General features: G+C 36.6%; 4 protein-coding genes across 4 annotated transcripts; 1 reads left to right on the forward strand and 3 right to left on the reverse strand.

The window, feature by feature from the left end:
- The first annotated feature begins 1,798 nt into the window (after window positions 1-1,798).
- Window positions 1,799-13,691, forward strand: LOC111478657 (RNA polymerase sigma factor sigF, chloroplastic). The gene is made up of 18 exons (XM_023123033.1): window positions 1,799-1,933; window positions 2,303-2,735; window positions 2,822-2,961; window positions 3,503-3,576; window positions 3,771-3,825; window positions 3,910-3,984; window positions 4,093-4,166; window positions 4,262-4,310; window positions 4,688-4,772; window positions 5,287-5,343; window positions 9,422-9,540; window positions 10,161-10,285; window positions 10,390-10,596; window positions 10,709-10,952; window positions 11,056-11,286; window positions 12,003-12,143; window positions 12,273-12,473; window positions 13,070-13,691. The coding sequence occupies exons 2-18, from the start codon at window positions 2,417-2,419 to the stop codon at window positions 13,355-13,357; spliced, it is 2,484 nt and encodes an 827-aa protein (XP_022978801.1). The 5' UTR covers window positions 1,799-1,933; window positions 2,303-2,416; the 3' UTR covers window positions 13,358-13,691.
- On the reverse strand, window positions 6,622-7,647 carry LOC111478656 (transcription factor TCP11-like). The gene has a single exon (XM_023123032.1). The coding sequence runs from the start codon at window positions 7,452-7,454 to the stop codon at window positions 6,834-6,836; it is 621 nt and encodes a 206-aa protein (XP_022978800.1). The 5' UTR covers window positions 7,455-7,647; the 3' UTR covers window positions 6,622-6,833.
- A 3,737-nt stretch (window positions 13,692-17,428) lies between the features above and the next one.
- Window positions 17,429-23,290, reverse strand: LOC111478654 (cell division cycle protein 48 homolog). The gene is made up of 9 exons (XM_023123030.1): window positions 23,109-23,290; window positions 22,781-22,946; window positions 21,007-21,235; window positions 19,469-20,235; window positions 19,147-19,368; window positions 18,992-19,063; window positions 18,616-18,897; window positions 18,124-18,483; window positions 17,429-18,006 (listed from the first exon to the last, which is right to left on the reverse strand). Exons 1-9 carry the CDS (start codon window positions 23,135-23,137, stop codon window positions 17,716-17,718), a joined length of 2,418 nt encoding a protein of 805 aa, XP_022978798.1. The 5' UTR covers window positions 23,138-23,290; the 3' UTR covers window positions 17,429-17,715.
- Window positions 23,291-25,479: 2,189 nt separating this feature from the next.
- On the reverse strand, window positions 25,480-27,525 carry LOC111478655 (transcription initiation factor TFIID subunit 8-like). Its single transcript, XM_023123031.1, has 2 exons — window positions 27,215-27,525; window positions 25,480-26,917 (listed from the first exon to the last, which is right to left on the reverse strand). Exon 2 carries the CDS (start codon window positions 26,821-26,823, stop codon window positions 25,744-25,746), a length of 1,080 nt encoding a protein of 359 aa, XP_022978799.1. The 5' UTR covers window positions 26,824-26,917; window positions 27,215-27,525; the 3' UTR covers window positions 25,480-25,743.
- Between the last annotated feature and the right edge of the window lie 436 nt (window positions 27,526-27,961).

Below are 27,961 nucleotides of genomic sequence, written 5' to 3' on the forward strand. Positions count from 1 at the left end.
TCCAATGGAGTTAGTATTCCTCACTTATAAACCCATGATCATTCCCTAAATTAGCCGATGTGGGACTTTCATCATCCAACACCTCCCCTCGAACAAAGCACGCCTCCCCTTAATCAAGGCTCGACTCCTTTGGAGTTAGTATTCCTCACTTATAAACCCATGATCATTCCCTAAATTAGCCGATGTGGGACTTTCATCATCCAACACAAACAACATTTTCTTGTCATCCATCAATATTAAGAAAAAAACAACTTTGCTTGTTCAAGTTGGAGGGCGGTGTTGGAGTTGGCTTTCACATTTGTTTTATGAGCAAAAGGGGAAGCTAATGGTATAAGCCCACACGTTAAGATTGTCTTCTTCTAAGGTTCCAATTTGGACCAGTAGCCATTTTGACTATACACATAATTTATCGTTTATTTTTGGTCTATATATTTTTTAGAAGGGTCTAATAAAATTTTAAAATTTTAAAATTTTAGTTTTGTGCCTTAAAAATTTTAATTTTTTTAAAATTATTTATTTATTAGATATATATGTTTTTTTTTATATTTGTATAATTTTGTATTTAGTAAATTGATGGATTTTAAAATTATCTAAACATTTATTGAATAAATAACACAAATTTAACAACTTTTTTTAGCACAATAACAAATAGTTTATGAAAATTTAAAAATACTTTTTAATAATGGCAAAATGTTGACGAATCAAATGCTTCGGAATTGCCACGTCATAGTAACGAAAACAAAGGATTAGAAGGTGATGTTTAATGCTTCCAATGGACCGTGGTGCATACCACACGTGTCAAAACAATACTCGTTTTCAGGGGTTCACACTCCACGCAGTTTCAGGCGCCGCCATCTCCACCGCCTGCTTCCGCCAAGTGAAGCTCTATGAGAGGGCGGTGCAGAGTGGTTGAGTTGCAGGCGGAAGCACGGCGAAGTTGCACTCAAAATTCCGACCATGAAACTTACCAATTCGAGGTCGGTGGGTGCGTCGGAGAATTCCTAATTTGTAGAATTCAACCGGATGACGGCGGCGGCGGCGGCGGCTTCGCTCTTCTTTCGCTGGAAATGGAAGCCTGAGGTCATGGAGAAAATGGAAGCCAATTATCATGAGACAGAGGAGAGAGCGACTGAAAACAAGAAGAAAAAAAGAATTAAAGGAAGTTTGAAAACTTATTGAACCATAATGGAGTGGGTCCCACACTTAATAGATTTCTATATATTAATTACGATTATACCCTAAGAACACGTCTTTTAGTTGTTTCTTCATCGCAGTGAATGAGAAACTATTAAAAAAAATCAATTTTCATAGGCTTATTTTACTCAACAATTATGGGATGACAATTAAATAATTCTTTTAGTGGCTTATTTATTAAAAATACATATAAAACTAAATTAATAAAAATATCTAAAGTTTCAATAATATTTTAAATGTTTAAAAATCTAAAAAATAAAAAATAAAAAATACTATAAAAATTATTTTTAAACTTTTAAAATAATTTTAATAATACTCTCTATAAGTACCATTAAGTTTTCAATACTTTCGTATCAATATCTTATTTATTTTATTTAATTATATTATAGAAACTTTAAATGCTATTATAATAGAAAATTATTTCACACGCATAATAATATATCAACAATAAATGTATATTATAGAAAAAGTAAAATTGTAATTTAAGTAAGTAAAAAGAAATACGCATAATTCAGGGGGAGAGAATGGTATTTTCACAAAACATCAACCGCGCGGTAACTGTATATAAAGGGCATGAAATGCGCTTTTTTAAAACATTTGTCGTCGTCGTCTATTGCATCCGTATGCTTCTTTTAATGTGCAGTCCTCTGGGACTTTCTTTTCTTTCTCATACATTTCTTCGATAGGAAGGTTCAGCCTTAAACCGCGTTCATCGCTTTCGCCTTTGATTGAACTGCAGGTGAGTGTTTGTGTTGATGATTAATGTCATATTTTCATCATTGATCCAGTCTGCCATTGTTTTGATCGTTCTTCTGTACGTTTTTTTAGTTGTTTTCGTCTTCTTCTTGTTGTTTGTACGAGTTTGTTGTTATTTGATTGATTCAAATTTATCCACGCTTGAAAGCTTTGGATTGGTTAGAAATTGCATGGTTTTTTGATCGGTATCCGAAGATATAAATGCATAGAGGCGTTCGTAGTTAGATCAGTATCAAAATATGTCCCTTATTTGTTTGTTTGTTTGTTTTTTAATTATTAAACTTCGATGTTAGAAGGAACTTTTCAGACATCAAGTATTGATTATTGATCTCATGCTTGTAATCAACTGCAGTTCAATCTTTCTCTGGTAGGTAAGAAATTTTTGGGGTTGGTATTTCTGCAAACTTGCTAAAGAAGCAGTCTCTGGTGGAGAAACTACCCCTTCTTGAATAGGTGTTATGAGAAGATGGTCATGAACGATTATGATTCCGATGCGATTAGTTGGGGTCTTCGTCTTTTCAATGGGGATTCATCGTATAGTTCCGAGTACTTTCCTGACATGGCACAACACGATGTTAATTTCTATGAGCATTATTATGGAAATCATTGCAATAATGAGGTTAACCATGTGGAGAACGATGAGATTATTGCGCACACTCTTCAGGAGGAGTTTTCCCAATTAGAAATCGCAGAGGCCTCGGGCTATTCAAATATAGAAGATCCCTCCCAAGCATCTAAGTATGCGCTTGGTTGGGACAATCCATCCTCAAGGAACTACGGTTCAGGTTCTTACTAATACTAGCCATCTACTCCTTCTACATATGTGGGATAGTGATCCTTATACGGTGCGTAAAATTTTTATAATCTGCAGAAAATGATTCTATTGAAGATGTAGTTGAAACTGTGGAGGCTTCTAGTTCATGTTCTAGTCCAGGTCAAGAGGATAGCTACTATCCACATGGGCATGATAGTCAAGTAGATTGGAAAATGGATCAAGTGATTCCAGCACCCGTGAGATTTTCTATAATTACATCTTTTTATTTTGGCATAGCAGTTGAAGTAAACTATAGATTCATTGCGATAAAAATATTACCTCCTAGACTGATCAATTTATGCCAGACATTTTATGGAGCATGCTTTTTTGCTGGGGCTTGTGACTGCCGACATCTAGGAATACTCTATATTTGCTTAGAATTTGGAATTGATTTCTTCATAATTGGGAAATATTTATAATGATTTGCGTAGGTTCTTTTCTTTTTTCTTTTCGAAATTTTGGAAGATTTTGAACTATTCTTACAACATTTCTGCATTTTTGTCAGTCTCGAATGGTTACTGGAATCTTAGGGGTCTTGTACATTTGGTAGATGCTTTCTCTGTGAACCATCGACTTTCTCATGCTTTCTTTAACTGATTCCCAATATGCTGATTTTTTTATTTTTTATTTTCACAATTTATTTAATTTTTTGAACGACAATCTCGGGACCCAAGATAATATCTGTCCTTGCCTGCCTACTACAAAGTTGCCTTACAATTTCTCGTGTGATTTGGGCAGCATGTCCCAAGAATTAATGGTGAGATTCCATCAATTGATGAAGTAACTTCAGATCATCAACGGTTGCTGGATAGGTAATATCTCAGAAGCTCTCTGTTGTTTGATATGGTTGAATCTGTTGTCTATTGTTTATAGCTTGTGTGTGTTTGAATTTCTTTTACCTTTTTTAATCTGCTACTTGCATGCCTTTTCTCTTGGTGTATGATTGTTGTCTGATATTGAATTTTGGGTACCAATTGTTATCTATCCACTGCCTTCTCAATCTTAGGTTGAAGGTATATGATTTTGTTGAACGTAAGGTTAAAGGGGATGGTAATTGTCAGGTTAGTAGTTTCTCATGCATGTGGTTCTGATCACAATTGAACAATTTGAATTGACCATGACATATATCAGTTTTCAATTTTCAGTTCCGTGCTTTATCAGATCAACTTTTTGGAACATCTAATCGCCACAAGTTGGTGAGAGAAAATGTTGTGAATCAGGTATGTCGTTGTTGCTTTTAGCTCTACACTTGTATCTTCTCATATCTACTGGATTATGACCTATTTAACATGGACCTCTGTCTCTCTCTCTCTTTTTCTTCATACCAGCTCAAGTCACATCGGGAGATTTATGAGGGATATGTTCCCATGGCATATGATGATTATTTGGAAAAGATGTCCATGTATCATTTAAAATCTATTTATTTAATTCTTTTCAACCCCATTTTCTAGTCCTGTTTGGGTAATTCTTATTCTACTTCATTTGAAATTTTTCTAGGACTGGTGAGTGGGGTGATCATGTAACACTTCAGGCAGCTGCAGATTGGGTATGGTCATCGCAAGACACTATCTCCGGCTTTGAAGTGTTTTCTTCAAATAGTGTTGAAACTTGGAAGCTTAAAATATGTTTGTTGTTCAACCGAAATCTCTGAAAAATAATTTCGACCATGTTAATATTTAGAATGGCTAAAACAATTAAGCAAACTTATGACAGAGATTTGAACGTTCTAGGTTCAGCTATTTTGTGTTCATTGGCTTATTTTTTACTTCAGAGTTAAATGTCCATTTTATTAACGGTATATGTCTTGGGTGAAGTAACAATGCCCAACTAATGCTGTCAATTACTAGAATGAACTTGCTAGATTGATATGAAAATGTAAAAATTCGTGTAGCTAAATGTGTCTACGACTGTTTTTTGCTGCAGTATGGCGTTAAAATATTCGTTATGACTTCTTTTAAGGAAACCTGTTGTATAGAGATTCTCCCCAGTTTTCAGAAGAAAAGGCAAGGTAAATTCTTCACTAAAAAATGTTTATATTAACTCGTGTAATTTTTCTGGTTATTCTACCTGGTTATGAGCCCATGCATGGCTCATTCTCTTGCTGATTTTTTTGGAAAATGGAATTTTAGTGCAGTACGCCTTTTCATTTGTTCTTACTCTTTCACTAGCATTTTTACTTTCAATTTCTTCTCCTTTGTAATTCAATCGATTGAATGGAGGAAGATGGTCTTTGAAAGTGCATCTGTTCTTTCCCTTCCGCACTGTTTTTCAGTTCTTTTTGGTTTCATATGTTGTATCCTGAGTACTGCGAACCTGTTATCTCTTGCTAATAAACCAAAACCCATCTCTTTTATACCAAAAAGAGACAATTCCAATATTCAAATTCATTGACTTCTCTCCTCCTTTTGTGATACACCATTCTTTATTTTCTTTATTCATTAATAGAACTCTGCATCAATGTTACATGTATGTAATTTTGTCTGCAAAGAGCTTCATATATTAGTCTGTTGTGCCATATGCAGTCATTTTCCTGAGCTTTTGGGCAGAGGTGCATTACAATTCAATCTATCCCCAAGAAGGTAAATATTTTCCTGTTCTTTCCGTACTGAATCTAAAGCTTCCTGATATTATATCTCGTGGGTGATCATTCCATTCTTTAGTCGGAATAAGAACATATGTAAGTTTCATTTTCTTGAATTGCACCGAGCTCCTCACCAACTTGATTTGATTGGTTGGGCTTGAATATTGATTCTATAGTTGTACCTCTCTAATTTTAATGGTCCAACCCTCACTTTTGATGCCTTAGACGTTTTCTTCTTGGGATCAAGTTGGTCTAAATTAGCTGCTAATCATTAATGCCACAAGTCCATAACTCATAGCTCCATATTTTACTCAGATGGTTCCTCAGTTGCAGATGAGCAATCAAATGACAATAGAAAGAGGAGGAGATGGTGGATTTTTGGACATAAGCACTAAGACTCCGGGCAAAAGGTGCATTAAGACTTAACCCCTACTGCATCGTCTTATTTAAATTTCAAGAAGACTTCTCGCGTCTCGGACCCCCTTTTTATCAATAACTCCCATCTGCAGTTTATTGCATGAATAAAGATTTGGGGGGAGGACTCGACAACATTCCATATTGACTCCGATGATTGGACTTCAATGTTTTCAATTTGTAACCAGAGAAACTCGGTCTGTCCTGCTTTGGATCTTATTTTACAATTTTATATTAAATAGATTAATAAAAGTTGCAGGATTCTTGCACTTTATTGACCCCTTGCTTTGTGCTTTGATTGAAGAGAACGCAACGATCTTGGATTTGTTTTATTTTAGTTCAGAATTTTTATAGATCTAACATTGTTGCATCTCATTCATATTGGCCTGCCATTCCAATGACCTTTAGATGCTTAGATCTGTACTTAAAAAGGCGGTCGCTGCAGCTTCTTTGATATCATCTCCCTTCCATTTTCTTCTGTTCTTCATTGCAAATCCCATTCTATCCATCCAGAGTTGATTAAAAGTAGAAGGGATGTTTTCATTTGAGTATTAATATTTACTTCAATCGTATATTTCTCTCTCTCTTAGTTGATCTAACCCAGCAGCAGAGTAACAGAACAAAAGCGGCATAGGGATGGATTCTTTTGACAGAAAATGTTTGAGGTTAGAAATCTCATCCCTTTCTGATCTGAAAGTTCCTTTCTTTAACAGATTTTTAATGATTTTAGTTGAGAAAAAACAAATAATTATAATATTTGATTTCCAGTACTAGGAATGTCCAATTTCATGCCCCACTGAAAATGTAATGAGTTGGAAGATATAAGCAGGCCATGTTGACAATGGTGGGTCCAATCATTCAGTTGAGCCAGAGAAGGTAGGTATTTGAATTTTAATAAAAAGAAAAATAATCGAATTTCCATAGCAGTAGTAGAAGAGTCTACAGATTCTTCTTCCCTTTACAAATTCCATCCAAAACCAGAACGAGGAAGGAGAACGGAGAAGATATGAAAAAGGGTAAATTTTCATACTGCAATTTGCTGTCTGTGTCTGTTAGATCCCTTTCAAATTTGTATTATTCTCTGAAGACCTCCCCCTCCTGTCTCTCCTCCGCCTCGTCTGCCGTCGACGGCTGCAACAGTAGCGCCGTAAACGGCATGTGGCGATAATCATTGCCCGCTGCAGAGTAGTCCAACCCCACCGGCTGGCATAAATCCAGACGGCAGCTCGGCATCGCGAACATCCCCTGCTCATCGGCGGCAACCCCCACCGACTGAACCCGACAAGAAACGGACGGAGCGGATGAGGCCATAGCCGGGGTGATGGTTGAGATCGGAGCTGCCGGAACAGTACCAGTACCAGTGGCGGCAATAATGGAGGGCTCAGCCTGACGGAGAAGCCACTCGATAGTCTCGCCATCGGAACGATGACCGAGCTCGCGCGTCAACTGAAAGATTCGGGCGGCACAGAGGGCCGGCATACGGACACGCCGCCCTCTTCCGTTGACCTTGGTGTGACGGTCCCTCGAAGAAGAAGAGGATGATAACGAGGCGGTGGATTTGCGAGGAACGACGGATTGCTGGGTGACGTTGGTCGGAGATGAGTTATTACGGACGACTGAGTGAGAAGCAGCGGTGGACTGAGAATGGTGATCGGAAGAAGAGGGGAATTTGTGTAGAGCGATCTCCGATCCCATAGTCGAAATACTGTGATTTAATTTCAGAAGAGGAAGAAATGAAGGGGGTTTTTTGTCTTTAGGGTTTTGATCGGAAGGAGGAGGAGGAGGAAGTCTTAGGGTTTCAGAAGAGAGCTTCGGAATGAGAAGAGGAAGGCACCGACGAGGACTAACTAATAAATAAAATAAAATAACTCACTTCTGGGTCCACTTCCTGTTTGGTCCCACTCCACCTTTGGGCCCCACCCAACAAGTGGGCCCGATTCAATTCTTTCAGATTTGTTGTTCTCTTTTCAATTTTAAGGCTAAGTTCACAATCCTCCCCTTTCATCCTCATTATTGGTCATTATTTATTTATTTATTTATTTTCAGATTTCCTAATTTGTTTTCAATTTTTAATTCAATTTTATTGGTTTAAGTCTCCGGTATCTTTTCTCCAACACTAAAAGCGAAATGCTGTCTTTCTCGTGTCATGTTGATACGTTTTCTTTAACTAGGAAGGACAGTGTTACTTATATTTTAACACTATCTTTAATAAATAAATATATATAGTAATTGAAAAGGCTACACAGGCACATGGTAGTTTTGCACCATTAGTCTTTTCAACAAAGTTGGGTGACCAATGGTGTGAATCAATTTGGGTAAAACTAACATGTCTCACGAGCTTTCAACCCCGTTCACATTTTCTATTGGTGGATGAACAATCTGACATGGAGTGAATTTGATTAGAATGTACCTACCATCGTTTTGTTCCTAGAAAATTCATATGTTTATTCGAAAAATTCTTATATTAAGTGTGATGGGATTTAGTCTGGTATCGTTAGTATAAATCATTATTATATATTAAGAGTACTCATTGTAACTTATATGTAAATTTCAAAAGTATATGGATGTTTATTGGGCACAGTTTGAGCATTAAATTAAAATAATAATAATAATAAATCGAGCCTTCCTAAAAAGAGGACAATAAATGGGCCTGGATTTGAAATCTTCTGGGCTTTGGATTCTTGAGTTGAAAGGGCCTAATCTGTATCATTGGGCCATGTCAACCCACTGACCCAACAACTCAAGAACCCACCAATAATTTCTTGGGGTTAAAAATAAAAAAAATAAAAAGAATATATCTGAAACAACGATAGTATATAATTGAAACCCGATCCATTTGAAAAAAAATCTAAACTCCCGATTTTTGAGGTGCGGATTGCTCTGCGAAACCACCGAAGAACCTTTCCTCCTCCTCCTTTATCCATAAACCTCCCCCATCCCATTTCTTACCAAATTTCTCAGAAGCATTCCCCAGAAAACAAGAACCCAGATGCTTTACAGAGACTGAACGGCGGTGAAATTCTCAGTGAACAGTCCTAAGAGTCCTCCATGTGAGGAGACGCTCTTAGCCTTCGTCTTACTTCAAAAAGAACAGTGAATTTTTACGTATGGAGGCTGGACTCAACTTGCTCTCTTCGTCATCGCCCTTCATTTCGAGATGCCACCCGAGAAGCTTCCTTCCTCCCTCTTGTTCTTCTTCCTCTTCCTCTTCCTCTTCCTCTTCCTCTTCCTCTTCTTCAGGTAGTATTTGCAGTTTGATATTGATATTTAGCTCATTTCTGTGCTTTGTATGGATTTTTTTTCTGTTGCGTTGATACCTCAAATGTGAAACTGAGATAGTTCCATCTGAAACATTTCGAGTTGGGTTTGCCTTATTTGGATTTTATGTTTAGTTAGATTCTAAAAACAAAATAAGCTTTTTAGTTTTTAGAACTTAGCTTGATGTTTAAGAACATTGGTAGAAAGTGAATAACAGAACAAAGCAACTCAGAGATGGAAGTGTTTATAAGCTTAATTTTCAAAAATCAAAAGCTATAAACAAAATGATTATCAAACGAGCCATTTGTTTTTTTTTTTTTTAAATTAGTTTTCTTCACTTACATACATGTGTATCTAGAAATTCTACATCTACTTACGTACACGTTTCTTATGAAATCCTGCAGTTTCTATGTTTCATGAGCAAGTGACTCCTCGATGCTTTTCAACCTCATTTCTTTCACAAGAACAGCACCATGAGTGTAGACCTCAATCACAAATACTTAAGGATGATAGAACATACCAGGTTAGAATTCTCCTAACTTTTGCATTTAAATTGGATTGTTGTATTGTATATAGAGCTATATTAGCATTTTGTGGTTTCTTAATAATATGTGTTCTCTCTCTTTTATTGTTCTAACTATGTTGTTCTGATCTGTCTGTTCAAGTGTGTAATGCCTCTTAGGGTATGTTTAGAATGACTTTCTAATTGGTTTAAAACGGAATTTTTAAGTACTTAAAAAGTCGTTCTCAATAAGCCTTTAATTTCACTGAGCACACTCTGGCTGACAGTACCTATGTTTGTGCTGAGGTCTGTATACATGTTTTTCCAATTTCCATTTGTACGCATGCTCTCTCTCTCTCTCTCAAACACACACAATTATACGACATATTTAAGTATTTATATGTGAGATCCCACATCGGTTGGAGAGGAGAACGAAACATTCTTTATAAGGGTGTGGAATCTCTCTCTAGCAAACGCGTTTTAAAAATCTTGAAAGGAACCCCGAAAGGGAAAGCCCAAAGACGACAATATCTGCTAGCGGTGGGCTTGAACCGATATGGGATCTCACATTATATGTATCTGCGATTCACATCTGCATTTGGGAATTCCAATTAATGGTTCATTTGATGCCCATTGTGAAGATGACTCTAGATAAGAGGCTTATGGAGAGGAGTGTTTCAATTGATGAAGGGAAGCAGATTGACCATGATCGTCTGGTCTGGGAGCTTAAGCATCAAGCGGTTGAGTGGCCTGGTTTATTATCATCGTAAGATGAACTAAACTTCCTTCTCTTGACCATCTTTTATCAATATAAAGATGGATAAGAATGTATCCTTTCTTTCATGTTGAGTAAATATATTTATTTTTCAGATGGCCATCCTTTCAAATGGGGGAAAATAAGATCGCAGCGATCGAGAAACAATCCAATAACACTGGTAGGGAGATGCTTGTTAAAGAGGAAGTAGAGAATGTCATTGCTCTTGCTAAGAAAGCTTTGTCAGTTTCAAAACAAGCAGCATCTTTAGTTGGCAAGTCTGAATTAGTTGGAACTAATGTGGACTATTCTTCTCCTGAAGAGTAAGTTATATCTTTCTAATCTTATTTGCACAATTTACGATAGCCACATTTTTGTACTATAGTCTCATTTCAACTATAATCTTGCTCATATTGTTACATATTCATTCATTAGTTCTCTAAGCAAGGAGGGGATAACTGTAAAGTCAACTAGACTGCAAGATAGACGATCTAAGAAGCGAAAGGTGCCAAAACATGTAACAATTATTCATGAGAATCATTCCAGGCGGAAAGATACACGGAGAAAAACAGGCGAAAACCTTGATCCTAATGATCCTCTACGACTGTTCTTGTGGGGTCCTGAAACAACGAAGCTTTTAACAGCTGAAGAAGAGGCCAAGTTGATAGTCCAAGTCCAGGTATGCTTGTGAACTGAAGGCTATTATTTCAGTTTTCAGTTTTCATACGTCTTCTATTTATTAGGACTGTAATGCGTGCTTGATAAAGTAACTTTTTTTACAGGATTTAATGATACTGGACAACGTGAAAGTTAGACTTCAATCTCAGTTTGGCCGTGAACCAACTTTGGTTGAATGGGCTGAAGCCCTAGGGCTTACTTGTCAACGCTTACAATCACAGCTTCACTCCTTTCGGGTCAGTCGCGAAAAGCTGATTAATGCAAATTTGCGAATGGTTGTTCACATTGCTAAACGATATCAGGGTCGTGGTCTCAGCCTTCACGACTTATTGCAGGTTATGCTCTAATTATGAGGCATGCATCTATGGTGCTATGCCCTTACTCTCTTCCATTCCAGTCAGTAGATGAGTCAATTGTCGAAGTTAGGCCACTGGGCAAACGATACTGAGCAAAGTGCTAGACATGTATTTCTCAAACCTTATGCTTCAGGCACTATGCTTAAGTTCGACATTTTTTTTCCTTGTTGGTTTTAAAAATCTCTCCTCGTCTCGTCTATCCATCCATCTGTCTGCCTATCTATCTTATTTATAGGCCATGGCATAATTATTTGTATTTGGTGAACAGATTTTAAGTTATTTACTCAAATTATATCTTGGAAGGAAAACATAAGATCTGAAAATTTAGACAATGAATATGGCTATCTGCATGGCACATGATCTAAATTCTAATTTTGAATCTCTGTGTGAAGGCTCATTCATGTGGGTTGTCACCCAAACTTGAGCATCATGCCCTGATTCACTACTAGTTCTGTGGTACAAACATCTTATCCTCTACATTACACTCATGCTATTCTTCCTTATCTTGCTTGTAAACTTGAGCATTATCTGAAGTCCTGCTCGGTGCAGGAATTATACGAACCTTTAATATTGAGTTATTCAAGTTAAGCGACTGTGTTTGTGTTTTCTATTTAAAATAGTATCCTCTATCAAATATGTTGAGATACGTGCATAGGCTAATGATATTTCTTGGTTCATTTTTTATATTGTCTTAGGTAGGAAGCTTGGGACTTATGAAGAGCGTTGAAAAATTCAAACAACAAGCTGGTTGCCGCTTTGCCACTTATGCCTATTGGTGGATTAGGCAATCAATTAGGAAGGCAATATTCGAACACTCCAGAACTATTCGTTTGCCGGTAATCACAATTCTTTAGTCTTTAGGTTCATTCTTGAAGAATTATAAAAACTTTCACTGTTTATTAACTCTCCGTTTCTTTTTATTACTATGTTTTTGTACAAGTATAACAAAAATTGCATTCACACAGGAAAATGTATATGGCCTCCTCGGGAAGGTAACAGAGGCAAAGAATTATTTTGTTCGAGCAGGTAATTATAAACCATCTAAAGAAGAGTTAGCTGCCCAAGTTGGAATTACAGTTGAGAAATTGGATAAGTTACAGTTTATGTCGAGAATCCCACAGTCATTGCAGCAAACTGTATGGGCTGACCAAGATACAACTTTTCAGGTATCTTTCACTCTTTCTCTCGAGTTTTAACCCAATAAAATAGAACAGAAAATTAAACAAGAACAGGTTATGACTCTAAACATACTGCTTCCGGAATGTAAGATTTTAGATTTTTACCTTCCAAAAAGCTTGCAAGTCTGGTACTACTTTATTGTAAATGTGGCTCAGAGTAACGGAACCATGCAGCTTTGCTAAATGCTGGGTTGCTGATGAAATTTGCTTTATAACGGTATTATCATTCGACAGGGAAGCCGTTTTGAATGTGAAAGAGACTATTGATGTCAGGAATAGAGATGAATGAGAGATGTGTATCCATTATTGAAAATCCATGTTGCTAAGTTCCATCATATGTCTGTTGTCCAAGCTTTGGTATTAGTTTGCCACTGGTTAGTGATTATAAGATGCTTTGCAGGTATCATTTGAATATACATTACAGAACTGGTTGCTAACGCAGAAAATGCATGGATATATTTGATTTTATCGGGCTCGTTAGATACATAGAGTCGATCCATTTAGGCAGATGATATATTCATTCTTAACATCATGCTAACAGTTCTCTACCATAATCTGAGAATGCATTCTGAATTATATTACAGGAAATAACTGCAGACTCTGAAGTTGATACCCCAGATATCAGTGTGGAGAGGGAGCTTATGCGAAGGCACATACGGAATCTCCTTAACGTTCTCAATTCGAAAGAGAGACAGATAATCAGATTACGATTTGGTATCGAAGATGGTAAAGAGAAGACACTGTTGGAAATTGGCAACATGTTTGGTTTGTCCAAGGAGAGGGTGCGACAGCTTGAAAGCCGAGCGTTATACAAGCTAAAACGATGTTGCAACAGCCAAGGGCTTGGCGCATACACCAATTTACTGATATGAGATCAGATGGCCAATGCATTTTGTTGTATATGCATCAGCTTGGTCTGAACATTTCATCTTCCGCATCAGAAGCTGTAGTTTTGGGAAGTTGGAAGGTCTCCTTCAAGAATTCTGCATGGTACAAACAATACTTTTTGTAAGTCAAGCAGCTATGTATTGTATGTATATGAAGGTCATTTGTTATCCTTTTTAGGTGCAGTACAACCTGGTAATGCACTTCAAGATGTCGAGCAATTGATACTGATGATATATGCTGACATCTTAAACTCTATCTTTTAATTCATTCCAGAGATGATATTCAACGAAAATGAAGGAACAGTACTTTTTTGTCGCACCGTTCTGTACCGATCGCAAAATCATCATACTCGAGCTTTCTCAGATTTAGAGTCATTCTATAGAATGTTTAGAGAAACAGTAGATAGTTAATGACAGTGGAGCATCAAAAAATAAGAGGGAAAAAAGGAATACATGGGAAAACACAGATTATGGATTTCTAAGAACAAAACATTCCTAGTGGAAATCTTTCCTTAGTAGATGCGTTTTAAAATCGCGAGGTTGACAGCGATACGTAACGAACCAAAGCGAACAATATCTATTAGCAATAGACAGCGATACGTAACGAACCAAAGCGAACAATATCTATTAGCAATAGACATGGACAGGAGAAAGCTTCTCTATGAGCCTTCTGATGATTCCTAATACAATCTTCTACAGGAAACTTAGTTGGGAGGGAGAAATGATTGTATGGATTGTGAAAGATGGAGACCCATCATTCAAAGGGGCTTTCCTAAGACCAAAAAGACCAACTCATGCTGGCTTAGCACATGGCTGGCCCCATTTTTGAAGCATCTCCAACTTTCCTGCTTGCCTATATATACATATACCATGCTTCTTCTCCTCCTTCCCCTACTTTATGCCATTTTCTTGATCATTATTATAACACTTGGAAGTCTTCAATTTTTAAGTTTTACTAACTGGGTCCCTTCTTCTTCACCTTTTAGTGGTAATGGTTCATTTTAAGGTACATGAATATAAAATTCTCTATAATTTTTCATATCAAAATAGAAAAGATTCTATTAGTTTATTGGTTCCTTTTTCTCTCTCTTGAAGAACACATAGAGGCAGCCATAGATATTAGGTCCTAAGAAGGAGGCCTTTGTCACTAATCCACACAGAAAAAAGGGAAGACAAAATTTTAGAATACCTTTTGTTCTTAATGTTTTACCATTGGAAATAAGGTGAAAATAAATTTTTAAACAATGGTGGGTTCCATTTGTGAATCAGGCACACAAAATCCTTTTGTTTTTTGTTTCTTCTGTTTCTGTGTATAGAACAAATCTGGGTTAGCCCAGAACTGGGAAGAGGCAGAGATATACAGAAAAAGAGTACGAAAACAGAGGAGGAGAAAGAGGCGCTAAGAATGGAAGGAGTGAAGGAAAAGAGTGGGAATTCGAGCAGTTTGAGACGAATTGGGGAATACCCATGTGATCATTGTTCATCTTTTGGCCAAAAATGCAGCAATTTGGTGAAGAAACAGCGCACTAAATTCTACATCCTCCGCCGCTGTGTGGCTTTGCTTCTCTGCTCGCATGAGCGTGGCGACCCTTGATATCACACACACAAGCCTCCGCCACCGCCACTGCCACCGCCACCGCCTCTGCTGTTGTTGCGCCAACGCCGGTGTGCTTCTTCTTTTCTTTGAGCTTCATTTTGTTTATAGGAGATCTTAATAACATCTCTCTCTCTAATTCTGTTATGGCCACCTTGTTGTTCTAATGGAGTTATAGAGAGGGATTTGAATGATTAGAACGATACGTTTGGTGTGATGTCTAAACGAGTTGAGTTTTGTTCTAATTAACAAGAAATTCTACAAGTAGCTAAAGAACGACCATGTTTCTCTTTTGTTGTTGTTAAGAAAGCAAGACATTTAGAGAGAAATTAAAATATTCGTATAAATCGCTGCTTACGTCAATAGATTTTTAATGGGCTAACTAAAGAGACATAGTTCAAATTTCGGTCATGTCAAATTTAACGTATAATTTCATATACAATTTTTGTAGGGATATAATATTCTAAAAAATTGCATTTTTTTTAATAAACCCATGAATCAAATTCATTAAATTCAACAAAGTTGTAAGTATACCACATGATTTGTCAATTCAATCCTAAAGTGAAGTGAACATGAGACTAGACTAGACGCAAGCACCCAATGTTGTATTATTATTATTATTTGTATAAATTTTAATGAAAAAGTATTCATTTTTAAAATTTTTATAAAATACCCTTCTTTTTTACTACGAATGATATAGGAGCACTGAACCTTTGACAGGAAAGAAACAAGTACAAAGAATGAGCGCTAAGATTCAATAATTGTTTTCAACTCGAGCCAACATAAAACTCTGAAGAAGAATAAGACCAATAGATTATGTAAGGTGCGACACTTTCGTTTCACTTTTACATCTATTCATAGCCTAAAGATAAAAGTGAAGATCTAAACCAGACCCATTTTATAAGAGACCCATCTTTTCTTTTATAAGAGACGCGATATGGAATTGAATCTCGAACGTGAAAGATTAAAAAGTAGGATAAATTTGAAAGGAAGATTGAAATTAAAGATGTTAATGGGTATGAACATTGTGTGCAAAAAAATGGTTATGATTCTAGAGAGAGAGAGAGAGAAAAGGGAGGCGACAGGAAAAAGGAGTGGGTACGATCATCTGCAGCTTCTTCTGATTTGCAGAGACCCCTCGTGCGGCCCTCCCTCTCCTCTTTCTTCTTTCTTGCTGTGCTTTTCAATCATTTAAAATTAGGGTTTCACTTCAAAATCCTACCTTTCCTGCTGCTTTCCATGGCTTCCGAGTTAGGGTTTTGTATATCCCCTTAAATTACAAATTTAATTCTTCATTTTATAAACTTTATTAGAGAATAAGTAATCAAAAAATAGTTATAAAATTAAAAATAATGTATGCCAATGTAAATTTTTTAAAAAATTAATAATAAATTTACGTTAATGGAACCTAATCTAGTTTTAGAGAAACTCATGAACCAACTCAATTCATAACGTTTATTTGAATTCAATTCAAGTAAGTATATAACCCAACTAAAACTATACGGATTAGATCAAGTTTTTCAGATCATTGAATTTTTCTAACATTCTTACGTTTAACTATACATGGAACTAATTAATACTTCAACAATTTTAATAATTTTTTAGACGTTTTAACTTTACTAAAAAAAATTCAAATGTTTAATTTAATTTGAATATATTAATATCTATTATTATTATGAATAGGATGGGATGGGATGGGATGTCACAAAAAAAAAAAAAAAAAAAAAAAAAAAAAAAAAAAAAAAAAAAAAAAACATAAAATTTACCAATTTTAAGGAACATGAATTTCAAAGTTCCTCTGTTTCATTGACACACAAATTATTAAGTTGACTAGTTCCCTAACACACTAACAATTTCATATGAATCTCAAACATCCCACATTTAATCTTTAACTTTTCGATCTTGTTTTTCAATTATTTTCATCACGACCCCTCGAGTTTTAGTCATTTTGAATCCTTTCCCTCTTTTTTTTTTCTTTTTGGTCCCTACCCTTGTCACTCTCAATCTACTTTACTCCCTTCCACTTTGACATAGGAGAGACATGTCTTTGTTAACGTTGTCCTATCAATGTTCTTGTTTGTAATTCTTTCTTCAAGGATGTTTTTTTTTTTTCAATTTTGTTCTCCACTCCGTATGGAGAAAAATTTGTGTGGTGAAGGCTCACGTAATCCTATCTGATGTGTGGCTGATTGATATGTAGCTGCTAGAGACATGAGAAAAAGCTCTGAAATAGCTTCGATCCACACCCGCGACGAAAAACCATAATACATCTTGAGAAATTTCTACTTGAACCTTGGGAAAGGACTTCTTGTTCACTCATTTTGTGGATCAAAAGATTCTACTCGACTTTCTCTTTGAGCTACAGCCCCAGCAAAACGGTCAACCAAGTGTGAACAACAAGAATGGACTAAAGCATCTCGATTCAGTAAAAGACTTTCTTTGAAAGAAAAGTTGAACACGGATAAGGCTTTAAAAGTCCTGCACTTACTTAAGTAGTAGAGGCCAAACAGCAATCCTATGGTGTTCTTAAGTATCCATTTTTAAAGCAGTAACAGGAAATAACCAACTGATATGTCTACATTATAGGCAAGTATCACTACCCAAGGGGGGCGCCCTGAAGCCATCTTTGGGACCGAACACCCCTCCAACTGAAGGCTCCTTCTTCCCCCACAGATCTTTCTATGAGAAACGGACACAAATTTGCAGTGTTAGAAGAACTGTTCTAAACATACATCACATATGGAAACCCCTAGTTGTAAAGATCATCATCATCAGCCCCACCAGCTGAAGTTGCAAACGGGTCGGCGGCTGCAGTTCCAGACGTGTTTTCTGAGAACCTGAATTCAGAACCAAACCCTCTCGACTGCTGCAGTGTTTGAGCAAATGCCTGGTATTTGCGAATATCAGCGTCGCTCACACTTCTACGAGCAAACTTCATCGACTCCTCGAAATGAGCAGCTTTAATCTCTGCCACCTCGTCCTCTACATCCTCTTCCATAGCCTCAGGATTATCTCTTCTCCTCCTCTCCCTCTCAATATCCTGAAATAAAGAAGATTTTGATCGTGAGCTTTCCTAATAATTACAGAACTGAAAATTTGTAACACTTCGATATCAAAGAAATCACGATGATAGCATTTTCAAAGTGCAGGATTTTACTTTCTCAATATTCTCTCTGATAGCATATTTGCAAGCACGCTGACAGATTTCTGTAATATCAGCACCACTAAAACCTTGCGTGTACTTAGCAAGGGCTCTAAGGTCTACATCTTTCGATATCGGCGACTTCCTCAAGCAAGCTTTGAAAATTTGGTGACGAGAATCTTCGTCGGGAAGAGGAATGTAAATCAATTGATCAAGACGTCCCGGCCGAAGAAGTGCAGGATCTATAATATCTGGTCTGTTGGTCGCCCCAATTATGAAGACAGTTTTCTTTGCGGACATTCCGTCCATTTCCGTCAGAAGTTGGTTTAGAACTCGATCAGCAGCACCTCCAGCATCTCCCACGCTGCTGCCTCTCTGCAGATAATTTAGAACAAAAACAGGCAAAAAAACAAACATTTGCAAGAATTAATTTAATTACATTTCTACATGGGGGTTTGCTTAAAGAATAATAATATTGGAGAGCTACAAAAGGATGACAATACAAACCTGAGTGGCAATAGAGTCAAGCTCATCAAAGAACAGAACACAAGGTGCAGACTGACGCGCCTTATCGAAAATTTCACGAACATTGGCCTCACTTTCTCCAAACCACATTGTTAGCAATTCAGGACCCTTTACACTTATGAAGTTAGCCTGGCACTCATTTGCAATAGCTTTGGCCAGAAGAGTTTTTCCACATCCAGGAGGGCCATAAAAAAGAACTCCCTTCGAGGGTGACATGCCAAATTTCTCGAACTTCTCCGGATGTTCCACTGGATATTGTACGGTCTGATTGAGAAACAGAATAAAATCGGATCGATTAAGAATTAGATAAACGGTCTCCTCCAAATGAAGAATATCATTCCACAGTATCAACAATTACCTCTTGAAGTTCCCTTTTGACATTCTCAAGACCTCCAATGTCTTCCCAGCTGACATTAGGCACTTCAACAACCTGGAGCGGAGCAATTTATTCAACGTGCATTAGAAAGGAAACCACAGTTAACGCCATTTGATTGAAATAACACAAGCACTTACAGTTTCACGTAGAGCAGATGGATTACTAGTTCCAAGGGCGGTGTGGAAGTGCTCATTTGTGACTGCCATTGAGTTAAGAATCTCAGCATCAATTGATTCGTCTTCCAAATCAATAACATCCATTTTCTCTCTAATGCATTGAAGTGCAGCCTCGGTGCAAAGTGCTGCCAAGTCAGCTCCAACATACCCATGTGTATCTTTGGAAATTCTTTCCAAGTCAACCTGTAATATCCAACATAGGAAAACCAGTGTATTTCATTGATGATGCAGCAACCAACGAGCATAGACAATTAGAAATAAATATAGAAAATAAAAATTTTACGTCTTCAGCAAGCTTCATGTTCTTAGTATGGATGCGAAGAACCTCAAGACGCCCAACTTCATCAGGAACCCCAATATCTATTTCCCTGTCAAACCTTCCAAATCGTCTCAAAGCTGGATCAATGCTGTTCGGACGATTTGTAGCTCCAATAACAATGACATGAGCACGAGATTTTAACCCATCCATTAGTGTCAAGAGTTGAGAAACAATCCTTCTCTCAACTTCTCCATGGGTTTTTTCTCGCTTAGGAGCAATTGAATCAATCTCATCAATAAAGATAATAGATGGAGCATTCTTTTCTGCCTCCTCAAAAGCTTTTCTAAGGTTACTTTCACTCTCTCCAGCTAACTTTGACATAATTTCTGGTCCATTGATACAGAAAAAGAAAGCCCCAGTTTCATTAGCTACAGCTCTGGCAATCAAAGTCTTTCCAGATCCAGGAGGTCCATAAAGCAGAATTCCCTTTGGTGGCTTTACTCCAATGGATTTAAAAAGCTGTGGGTGTCTCAGAGGAAGTTCCACCAATTCACGAATTTGTGCCATTTGTTTTCTAACACCACCAACGTCATCATAACCAACCTCGTCTAATCTATCTTCATCCTCTCTTTTCACAGGTTCCCCATCACAGAAGATTTCAGTGTCGGGGGCAACCACACAATATTCAGGAGGATCAGTTTCAATGACCTTGAACTCGACACTTCTCATTCCTCCCCTCACAAGGAAGAGATCACCCTTCCTCACTGGACGATAGGCCTCCAAGAAGTAAGCTGCAGGATACGAACAGTGTAAGAAGTAAGAAAGATGCAAACTTCATGTATAGGAAAAAAAAAATCTATACTTCAAATTGACCCAACGTTTAACATGAGAAGTTATCTTCCTACGTAGCAGATTAAGCTAAAAACATGTACCAAAGCACACACACGAATATATGTGTATTATTAGCTAGAAGTTAGGAAAGTGCATTAAAAGTTTTGAAGATCAAGGACAACCATCCTACAGCTGCTTCCTTAGACAACCATTACTCATGTGTAGACCAAACTTGCTTGATACCAGACCCGGTACTGTCAGGTAGTTGAACTTGTTTCTATTAAAAAACGTAGATAATAAATAAGAAAAGACACGTTTGGAGGAAAACAAAGGATTGGGAAAGACAAAATTGGTTTGCACCATATTTTAAATGTATAAAGGAACTAAATCAAGATTAAATAAAAAGTTATAAACAAGCTTCCAAAAAAAAAAAAAAAAATTATTATTATTATAAACAAGCTGCTTCCTGGCAATTCCTTTCATGCTAATGAATGAAAAAAAAAACATGGGGTAACTGCAAAATAGAATTTATAGGAATATACATAAATCTTCAGAAGAAAAAAAAAACATCAGAAGGCTTGGCATATCAAATATCACAAAGTCAACAAAATGTTTCCATCCAAATGTCGGAGCAACCAGCACATTGCCAGAAATGATATCATCATAATCTAATCATACAAGAAGAAAGAGACAAATCAGGGGAAGTACATAGATCAGGGATAGAATCTCACGTTTCAAGTATGCATCAAAAAGATTCCCAGTGACACCTTCAATAGTGTCGTCGACTGGAAGAATGTGTACCCGCTTTCCATATTTAACATCAGCACATTGATGCACAGAAACAACATCTCCAAGCCTGACACGAAGGTTGCTTCGCACAACCTTGTTCATTCTTATTTTTGGCTCATCACACGTGTCATCGGCAAGAGCAATGCAGATGGTATCCTTCCTTTTCTTCCCCTAAACTCCAGAAGGAAGACAAATGATACAGTTACAAACAAAATATAGCAAGTAATTCAAGAATGACCTCAAGTGGTGGGTATGAGAAAGCTGCATTTTTTCTAAGAATATTAAAACCAAAATGGACGAGGAGAAGGGAAGCAAGAGACATCTATCCCCTCCTTTCAAGAACAAAGGAAAATTGAGAAATAACTTGACTTGACTCTAAATTATGATAAATGTCCCACTAAAGACTGCTTAAAAAGATTGCCTCTAGATGAGCAAAAGGCCACGGGTTAAAACTAATATTTCAAAAGTTGGTCCAGCAGCGCTGAATGCAATGATTACAAGATCACAGAGGGAACTTGCGCATCACTTAAAAGAGACCTATGCCTTGCATAGTCAAAATGTACCCACAAGAAAAAGACAAACCCCAACTTTTCACAAACAAAGAGAAGCCCTGATTGAGTTCAAAAAACTCCTTCCTCCTTCCACCCTCCATGCAAGTTTTCTCCAATGTTCGTTCTTTTAGGATCTGATTTTTTTAATCATGGTACAAATGTTGAGAACGGCTAGCAGAATTTTGCCCAAGGAGAAAGTAAGAAAGAATTGAAATTTTTTTTTAACGAACAAATAGGTGAAATTATCTTTTTCCAATTTTAGCTAGAGGCTATTACTGCTACTTTAATACAGTCATTAAGTTATTATATTGAGAATTTGCACACAATAAAAAAAAAAAGTGATGGTGCAAATGGGCAGTGCAAATCCACTATTCCAATCTGGGGGAAAACACCGTTCTTACTATGTAAAGAAACACAGCCCGAGAAACATCGAGCAAATAAAAGTACTGTGCGAATTGCATTATAAGTGTGTTCATCCTGTAATGTAGTTGGATAGGCATATATTCTACTTAGCGGGTGGAGAGAGAGAGAGAGAGAGAGAGAGAGAGAGAGGTTAAGACTAAAAGGGCATTTGGACTAAGGGTTTTGGATTCATAGGTATGGTTTTTATACTAGAAGCTCTATTTGATATGTGAGTTTACTTATTACATGTTGCTAATTCACGTGTTGAAATAATAAAATTACACAGATTTTCAAAACTCGTCTTCTAGGCTTTTCATAACATTCATATATCTCAAACTCACAGATTAGACATGAAACATGAGCTATATAAAGTGACTCATTCACGTCCTCAAGCTATGAAAACTCAACCCAAACTTCAAAACAACAACAAAGTCCACAAAGTCAAACTTTCCAAACCAGTCGAGAAAATATCACCAAGAAGAACTAGTAAAGACATCTTATCCACACATCAAAACGTGCTCAATTCACCAATCCTATATACAAAACCGCCAATTAGTCTAAATTGGGAATAAAATAAAATGGAAAGATTCGCACATTCCGAAAGGAGAAGAGAAAACCTCCCCGATCCTACACAATTTTGCAACATCACTTCGGGCAAAAACATTTTCAAAAACCTGGCTCGATGAACCATAAATATGTCAAAGAAATGATAACAAAAGATAAAAACTTTAAAAAAAAAAAAAAAACGAGAATAACATCTGACCTTAATCAAGATCGTGTCGCCACGGAAGAGTTGAAGCTTCTCCATAGTGTCAGGGTGAAGCGCAACCACCGAGTTGTCATCATTGGTGGCCTCATCGACAACAAGCCGGTTCGCGGCTTTCTTACGCTCTAGAATCGCGGTACTAAAATCCCTCTTGGCACCCTTACTGGAAGAACGAAAGAACAAAAGAAGAAAAAAAACGAATTGAAAATGGAATCAGACAACAAACGAACAATCAGAACGGAAAATACTCATCTCAAAAAACACGAAATGGAAAAGGGTGAAATAAATTAGAACGGGGATCTGGGAAATTGAAGATAGGGCTTACGAATCGGAGGATTCAGCTTGATTCGCCATGTCGATGGCCGAGCAGAAGACAACAGGCGACTGCAAGATGGAAGGGAAATGGCTATGGAATGTATCTGGAAAGATCTGAGCTCAGATAAGCTGAGATATGAGATTTATGCCATAGGTTTGCTCCCTTTCTTCTTAAGAGAGGAAGGTTGTATACCCAAATTATGGAATTTTCTAATTTGTTTCAGTAATATCCTTCAATTTTTTTTTTAAATAATGTATTTAAGCTATTAAAAAAAATACAGAAAGTATTTTTACCATGGAATAGGTTAATAATTTCTTTCAGAATTACTTTTTAAAAAATTAAATAAAAAAAAAATATTATCCTTTATTCAAACAAATTTACATATTTTGATGTTTTTTAAAATCAAAATTATAATATTTTAAACGAATTAAAGCACGTATTTATGTTATCAAAGTTTAACATTTATTAAAATAAAGCAAGTGTTAAAAATTATAATTGGAATAAAAATTACCATTACGATTCAAAAACATAAAAAAATAAAAATAAAAATAAAAAATAAAAAAAAGTGAAAAAATGTCAAATTTATATTTGAAAATTAAAAAATACATAAAGCTATAAAGCTAGGAAGTGTGTATAAGATAAGAAAGAATCAAATTATACATATTCCTTCCATTTTATGCCCTATTTACGATTAAAAAAAAGAAAAAAACGTGATTTTTACTCGTTGGTATCAATTAAAGTAACTAAATAGATGAAACATTTATGATCATTTTCAATGGTTGATAACTCAATTTCTTTAAATTTACTAAATTTCTTCGCCATGTTTCGCCCGATAACTCTTTCGTGAAAATGTGTTCAAGTTGTCACCTAAATGCACATAAACCACAAAAATAGCAAGGAGAAGATCCTAAAATTGATTATCAAACAAGAAAACTAAACTTAGTTCAACATCATCAGGCTGAAATCATGAAGTTTCAAAATCAAAATATTGCGTACTTGAAACTTGAAACCTGGATAAATGGTGGCATAGGGCCGCTTGCACACCAAGGCCAAACTTTAAACTGCCCTATGGTTGGCTCAGCATCGTCCAGTAGGATCGACGAGCTTGACTGTATGGTTGCTAAGGGCCAAGCTCGGGAAACATTTCATAAGCTTATTTAGCCAAAGCCTCGATCAAGTAGTCTGGGGAAAGCTTGTACTGTAGGAGTGTTTGCCCAACGAAGAAGACACATTAAAACCAGCAGGGCAAAGGATCTAAACAACAAATCATAGCAATGGAGGGGGCAGTTTAATGAATGGAGGAAGAGAAGTGCCAATTGTGGAAGCTATGAACAATTATAAAGCAGAAAAATATGCATAACATAACTTCTTCCATATACAACAACAATTCAATGAGAACCTTTTAAAACTTGTGGCATCAAATGCTTTCCTCATCCAAAATTCAACAATTAAATTCGATAATCTCATTCCAGACGACATTGAGACGACCAATAATCAATTTCCAGACAACAACTAGAATGACGGCTCCAATGTGGAAGAAAGCAAACACAATAACAATTAAGCTATACAGTAACAAGACATATAATAATAAACAGGCATATAAATGCGATATCTTATGGCGCTTCAACAGTCAAGCCTCGTTTCGGCTCTTTTTTTCTGAAAAAATACGGCAACTATTCAGTTTCCATCTATCTAAACTTCCCATGCATTTACAAAGAACATTCATTACATCATTTTTCTTTCTTGATGCAGTTTCGTTTTTTTCTTCACCAGCACCTTAACGTTTTACTCTTACAGACAAACCAAACCATTCAGAAACGTGCACTAGGCTTCCTAGACAAAAGGGAATTCGGTGAATCAAATGCTCAAATCAAATCTCTGTACTGTTAAAAATAGAGTAAAAGATAGTTTCTTCTCACACCTTTACCATGAAGAAAATAAGGAAGAATTTGATCTTTCACTTCAAGCAGGTAATACAAGAAGATATAATAACCAAGAGTGGCAATTTTTCAGTACTTGCCTTGAAAAAAGAAACCCAGTAGCCTCTTGGTTTCATTAAGATTGGCTTGAACATCATCCTGTCTTCCACCTATTTATGCTGCAAAGATTGACTTGAATATCTTATGCAAATTTAGTTCATAAAGCACAACAAAGCTAAACAATCATTCACATAAAACGTGAAGCCCCAATGGACATCCTTTCTTGTCGGCAGTATTACCATATTCTGGCATCAAGAGAAGTGGCAGTACAAGTGTCTAAATTGTTGAAAAACACAACAGAAGTAATGCTGAAGGGCATTCTTATTTAGCAGAGTAAGGGGTCATGCCTCCTACTTCTGCATTGGAGCTTGATACTCACAGAGGGGAGTTCACAAACCAAGAAGAAAACGATTCAATATCTTAATTTAACAGAACAAACAGTTAAAAACACAATGTGAGAGATGAAAAGAGACGTGAAACCTTCTCAATAAAATTTTCACAAGCATTTGCGTCTCTGAAAAATTCCTGAGTGGAAATACAAGGAACTCATGTAAATTACAAGAATGGCCGTACTACAAGGAGATATGGTTTAAACTAAAGCAACAATTGCACCAGCTGATACCAAATACCTAGATTAAATTATGAACGCCAGTCAATATGTTTATTCACAACTGATTGAGTTCTTGCGGATTCTCCACAGACTGTCTAAGAATGTATTCAGCTCTTCGTTTCTTATCATCCCTTTCATCATCCCGTCCAACCAAGGACCCTCTTCTACCAGTTCCTTTCTTTTGAATGATCAAATCCAAAGAATCACCAAGAAGCTTCTTCCCAGTTTTAAACTTAAACTGAACAGCAGGCCTAACAATGGGAAGTTCCTTCTTCTCACCCTCTTCATCATCATAAAATCCACTCCCTTTAACAGCTTCTATGGCCGGAGCAAATGCCTCTAACACAGAACTGCTATCATCAAACACAGTGTCTGAATGTTTAAGAGGAGATTTGACCACAGAAACGGTGTTTTCCCTCGGTTGCAATTCTGTATCATGGGATGCGCTACTATCCAAACTAGGTAATTCTTCCTCTAGATGGTCAGTATTAACTACCAACTGCTGCTGCAGACTTAACAATGACTTCTCTGCCTTTCTCCTCTGCCTTGCTTGCTCAATCTTGTCAGTGCGAGGGTCCGTCATCCTCTTATTCCACACCGGCGTATAAATGTAAGTGTGGGGATCAGGAAAAGCAGGTAGCCAATTGGGTATATGCTTGCTAGGAGGTGTTTCCCTCATCTGAATGAAACTCGGCAGTACCTTGCTGCTCTTAATAATAGGAAACTGCGCCATTGGCTGAGCAAATGGAATTTCTTGCACCGAATTCACATACTCAAAAATTTCTTGAATTGTATGTGAACCTGCAAGACAACGGCTAACCTCATCATCTTGATGAGACCCTGGTGCTCCTAAATCCTTAAGTCCTCTAATAATGTCAAACACATTACACTCAGTTCTACCAGCTAAGTTAGAATAGAAATTCGCCATCTTTCCCAAATCACTAAGATATACTATTACAATTTCCGCAAGCGTGTCCAGAGCAGACTCTTTCGATCCCTGGAATCCCAGACTCTGGCATATCTGCGCTGCTGCAACTTTCGACACCTCACGCCCGAAATCATCAGCTCCAGCTCTCCTAAAACGATCCGCCGGGTTTTCATTCTCTCGCGTAATGTTCCCACCTCCATGGCTCATATTCAAATCCTCGTGTCATTTAGGTTTTACTGGGACTGCGAGATTCACCCCATCATTAAGCGCCAAAATCAAGCATCTTCCAATCAAACGTCATCTGAGATGGGAAGCAACTCTCATTCTAGCCTTTCATAAAAAATGAGAGAACAAAAAAAAAAAACGCATGAAATTCAAGATTGAAAGAGCAGGCCAGTAATTTCTTGAAAGTTCGCAGGAAAAACAATATTTCCTCCTCCTGAGACCCGTAATTGAAGAGACTTCAAAACCAAAAGCACTGTCCCTCTCTTGTTTCCTCGTTCGTCAGAAATCCCAGATAAAAATATGATAATAACTCCAAACAGAGCCTGTAAACTTCAAGAAACTTCAAAATTGGCGAAGAAATGCAGAGACTCACCCAAGCTTTCCAACAAGTGGTGAAATCTACGATCAACACAGATAATTCAATGCCGAGGAGACACCAGGAGAAAAACAAACGAAAAACCCTAAGAAGAAGATCGCTAGGGTTTACAGACAGTCAGCGACATGGAGGGAATCCAAGAATTCAAACACAAATGGGGAAAAAGAAAATTGATGGAGAAAAAAAGGATAAACCCCTGTAAGACCCTCGCAAACAGAGATCGAAGAGGAAGCAAATTTTTCGAAGAAAAAAATGGAAAGAAAAAAGAAAGAACATGATAAAACGAGATCGATGAATAACCGAGATGCGATTACGCATTTATTTATAAGGCGTCGAACCGAGTTTTTTCCATTTTCTACAAGAGTGTCCGGTTTTTTATTTTGGGCCCACTAAGTCTTCTACAATCCAACCGTTGGAAATTATTTAATTTAGGCAATTATTTAAATAGCAATACTTTTTAAAAAAATGGTTTAAGTTAATAAAAACTCCTGTATACTTTCTCTTAAAAAAAAAAATAAACTAAATTTTTTAAAAACTTTTAAAAAAAAAAAAAAAAAAAATCTCAATTACATCCGTAGTTAATTTTTTATGAAAAATTATTAATATTTTATTTTAAAAATACTCAAAAAAAAAACTTGAAAATTATATTTAAAAAAATATATGTATCATTTATTAATTATTTACTAACTTTTTAATTAAACTTGGTATATTTTTTAAACTCTTTTCAAAATTTTATTTTCTGAA

The sequence above is a fragment of the Cucurbita maxima genome, unplaced genomic scaffold (assembly GCF_002738345.1).
Source record: "Cucurbita maxima cultivar Rimu unplaced genomic scaffold, Cmax_1.0 Cma_Scf00004, whole genome shotgun sequence".
NCBI lineage: Eukaryota > Viridiplantae > Streptophyta > Magnoliopsida > Cucurbitales > Cucurbitaceae > Cucurbita > Cucurbita maxima.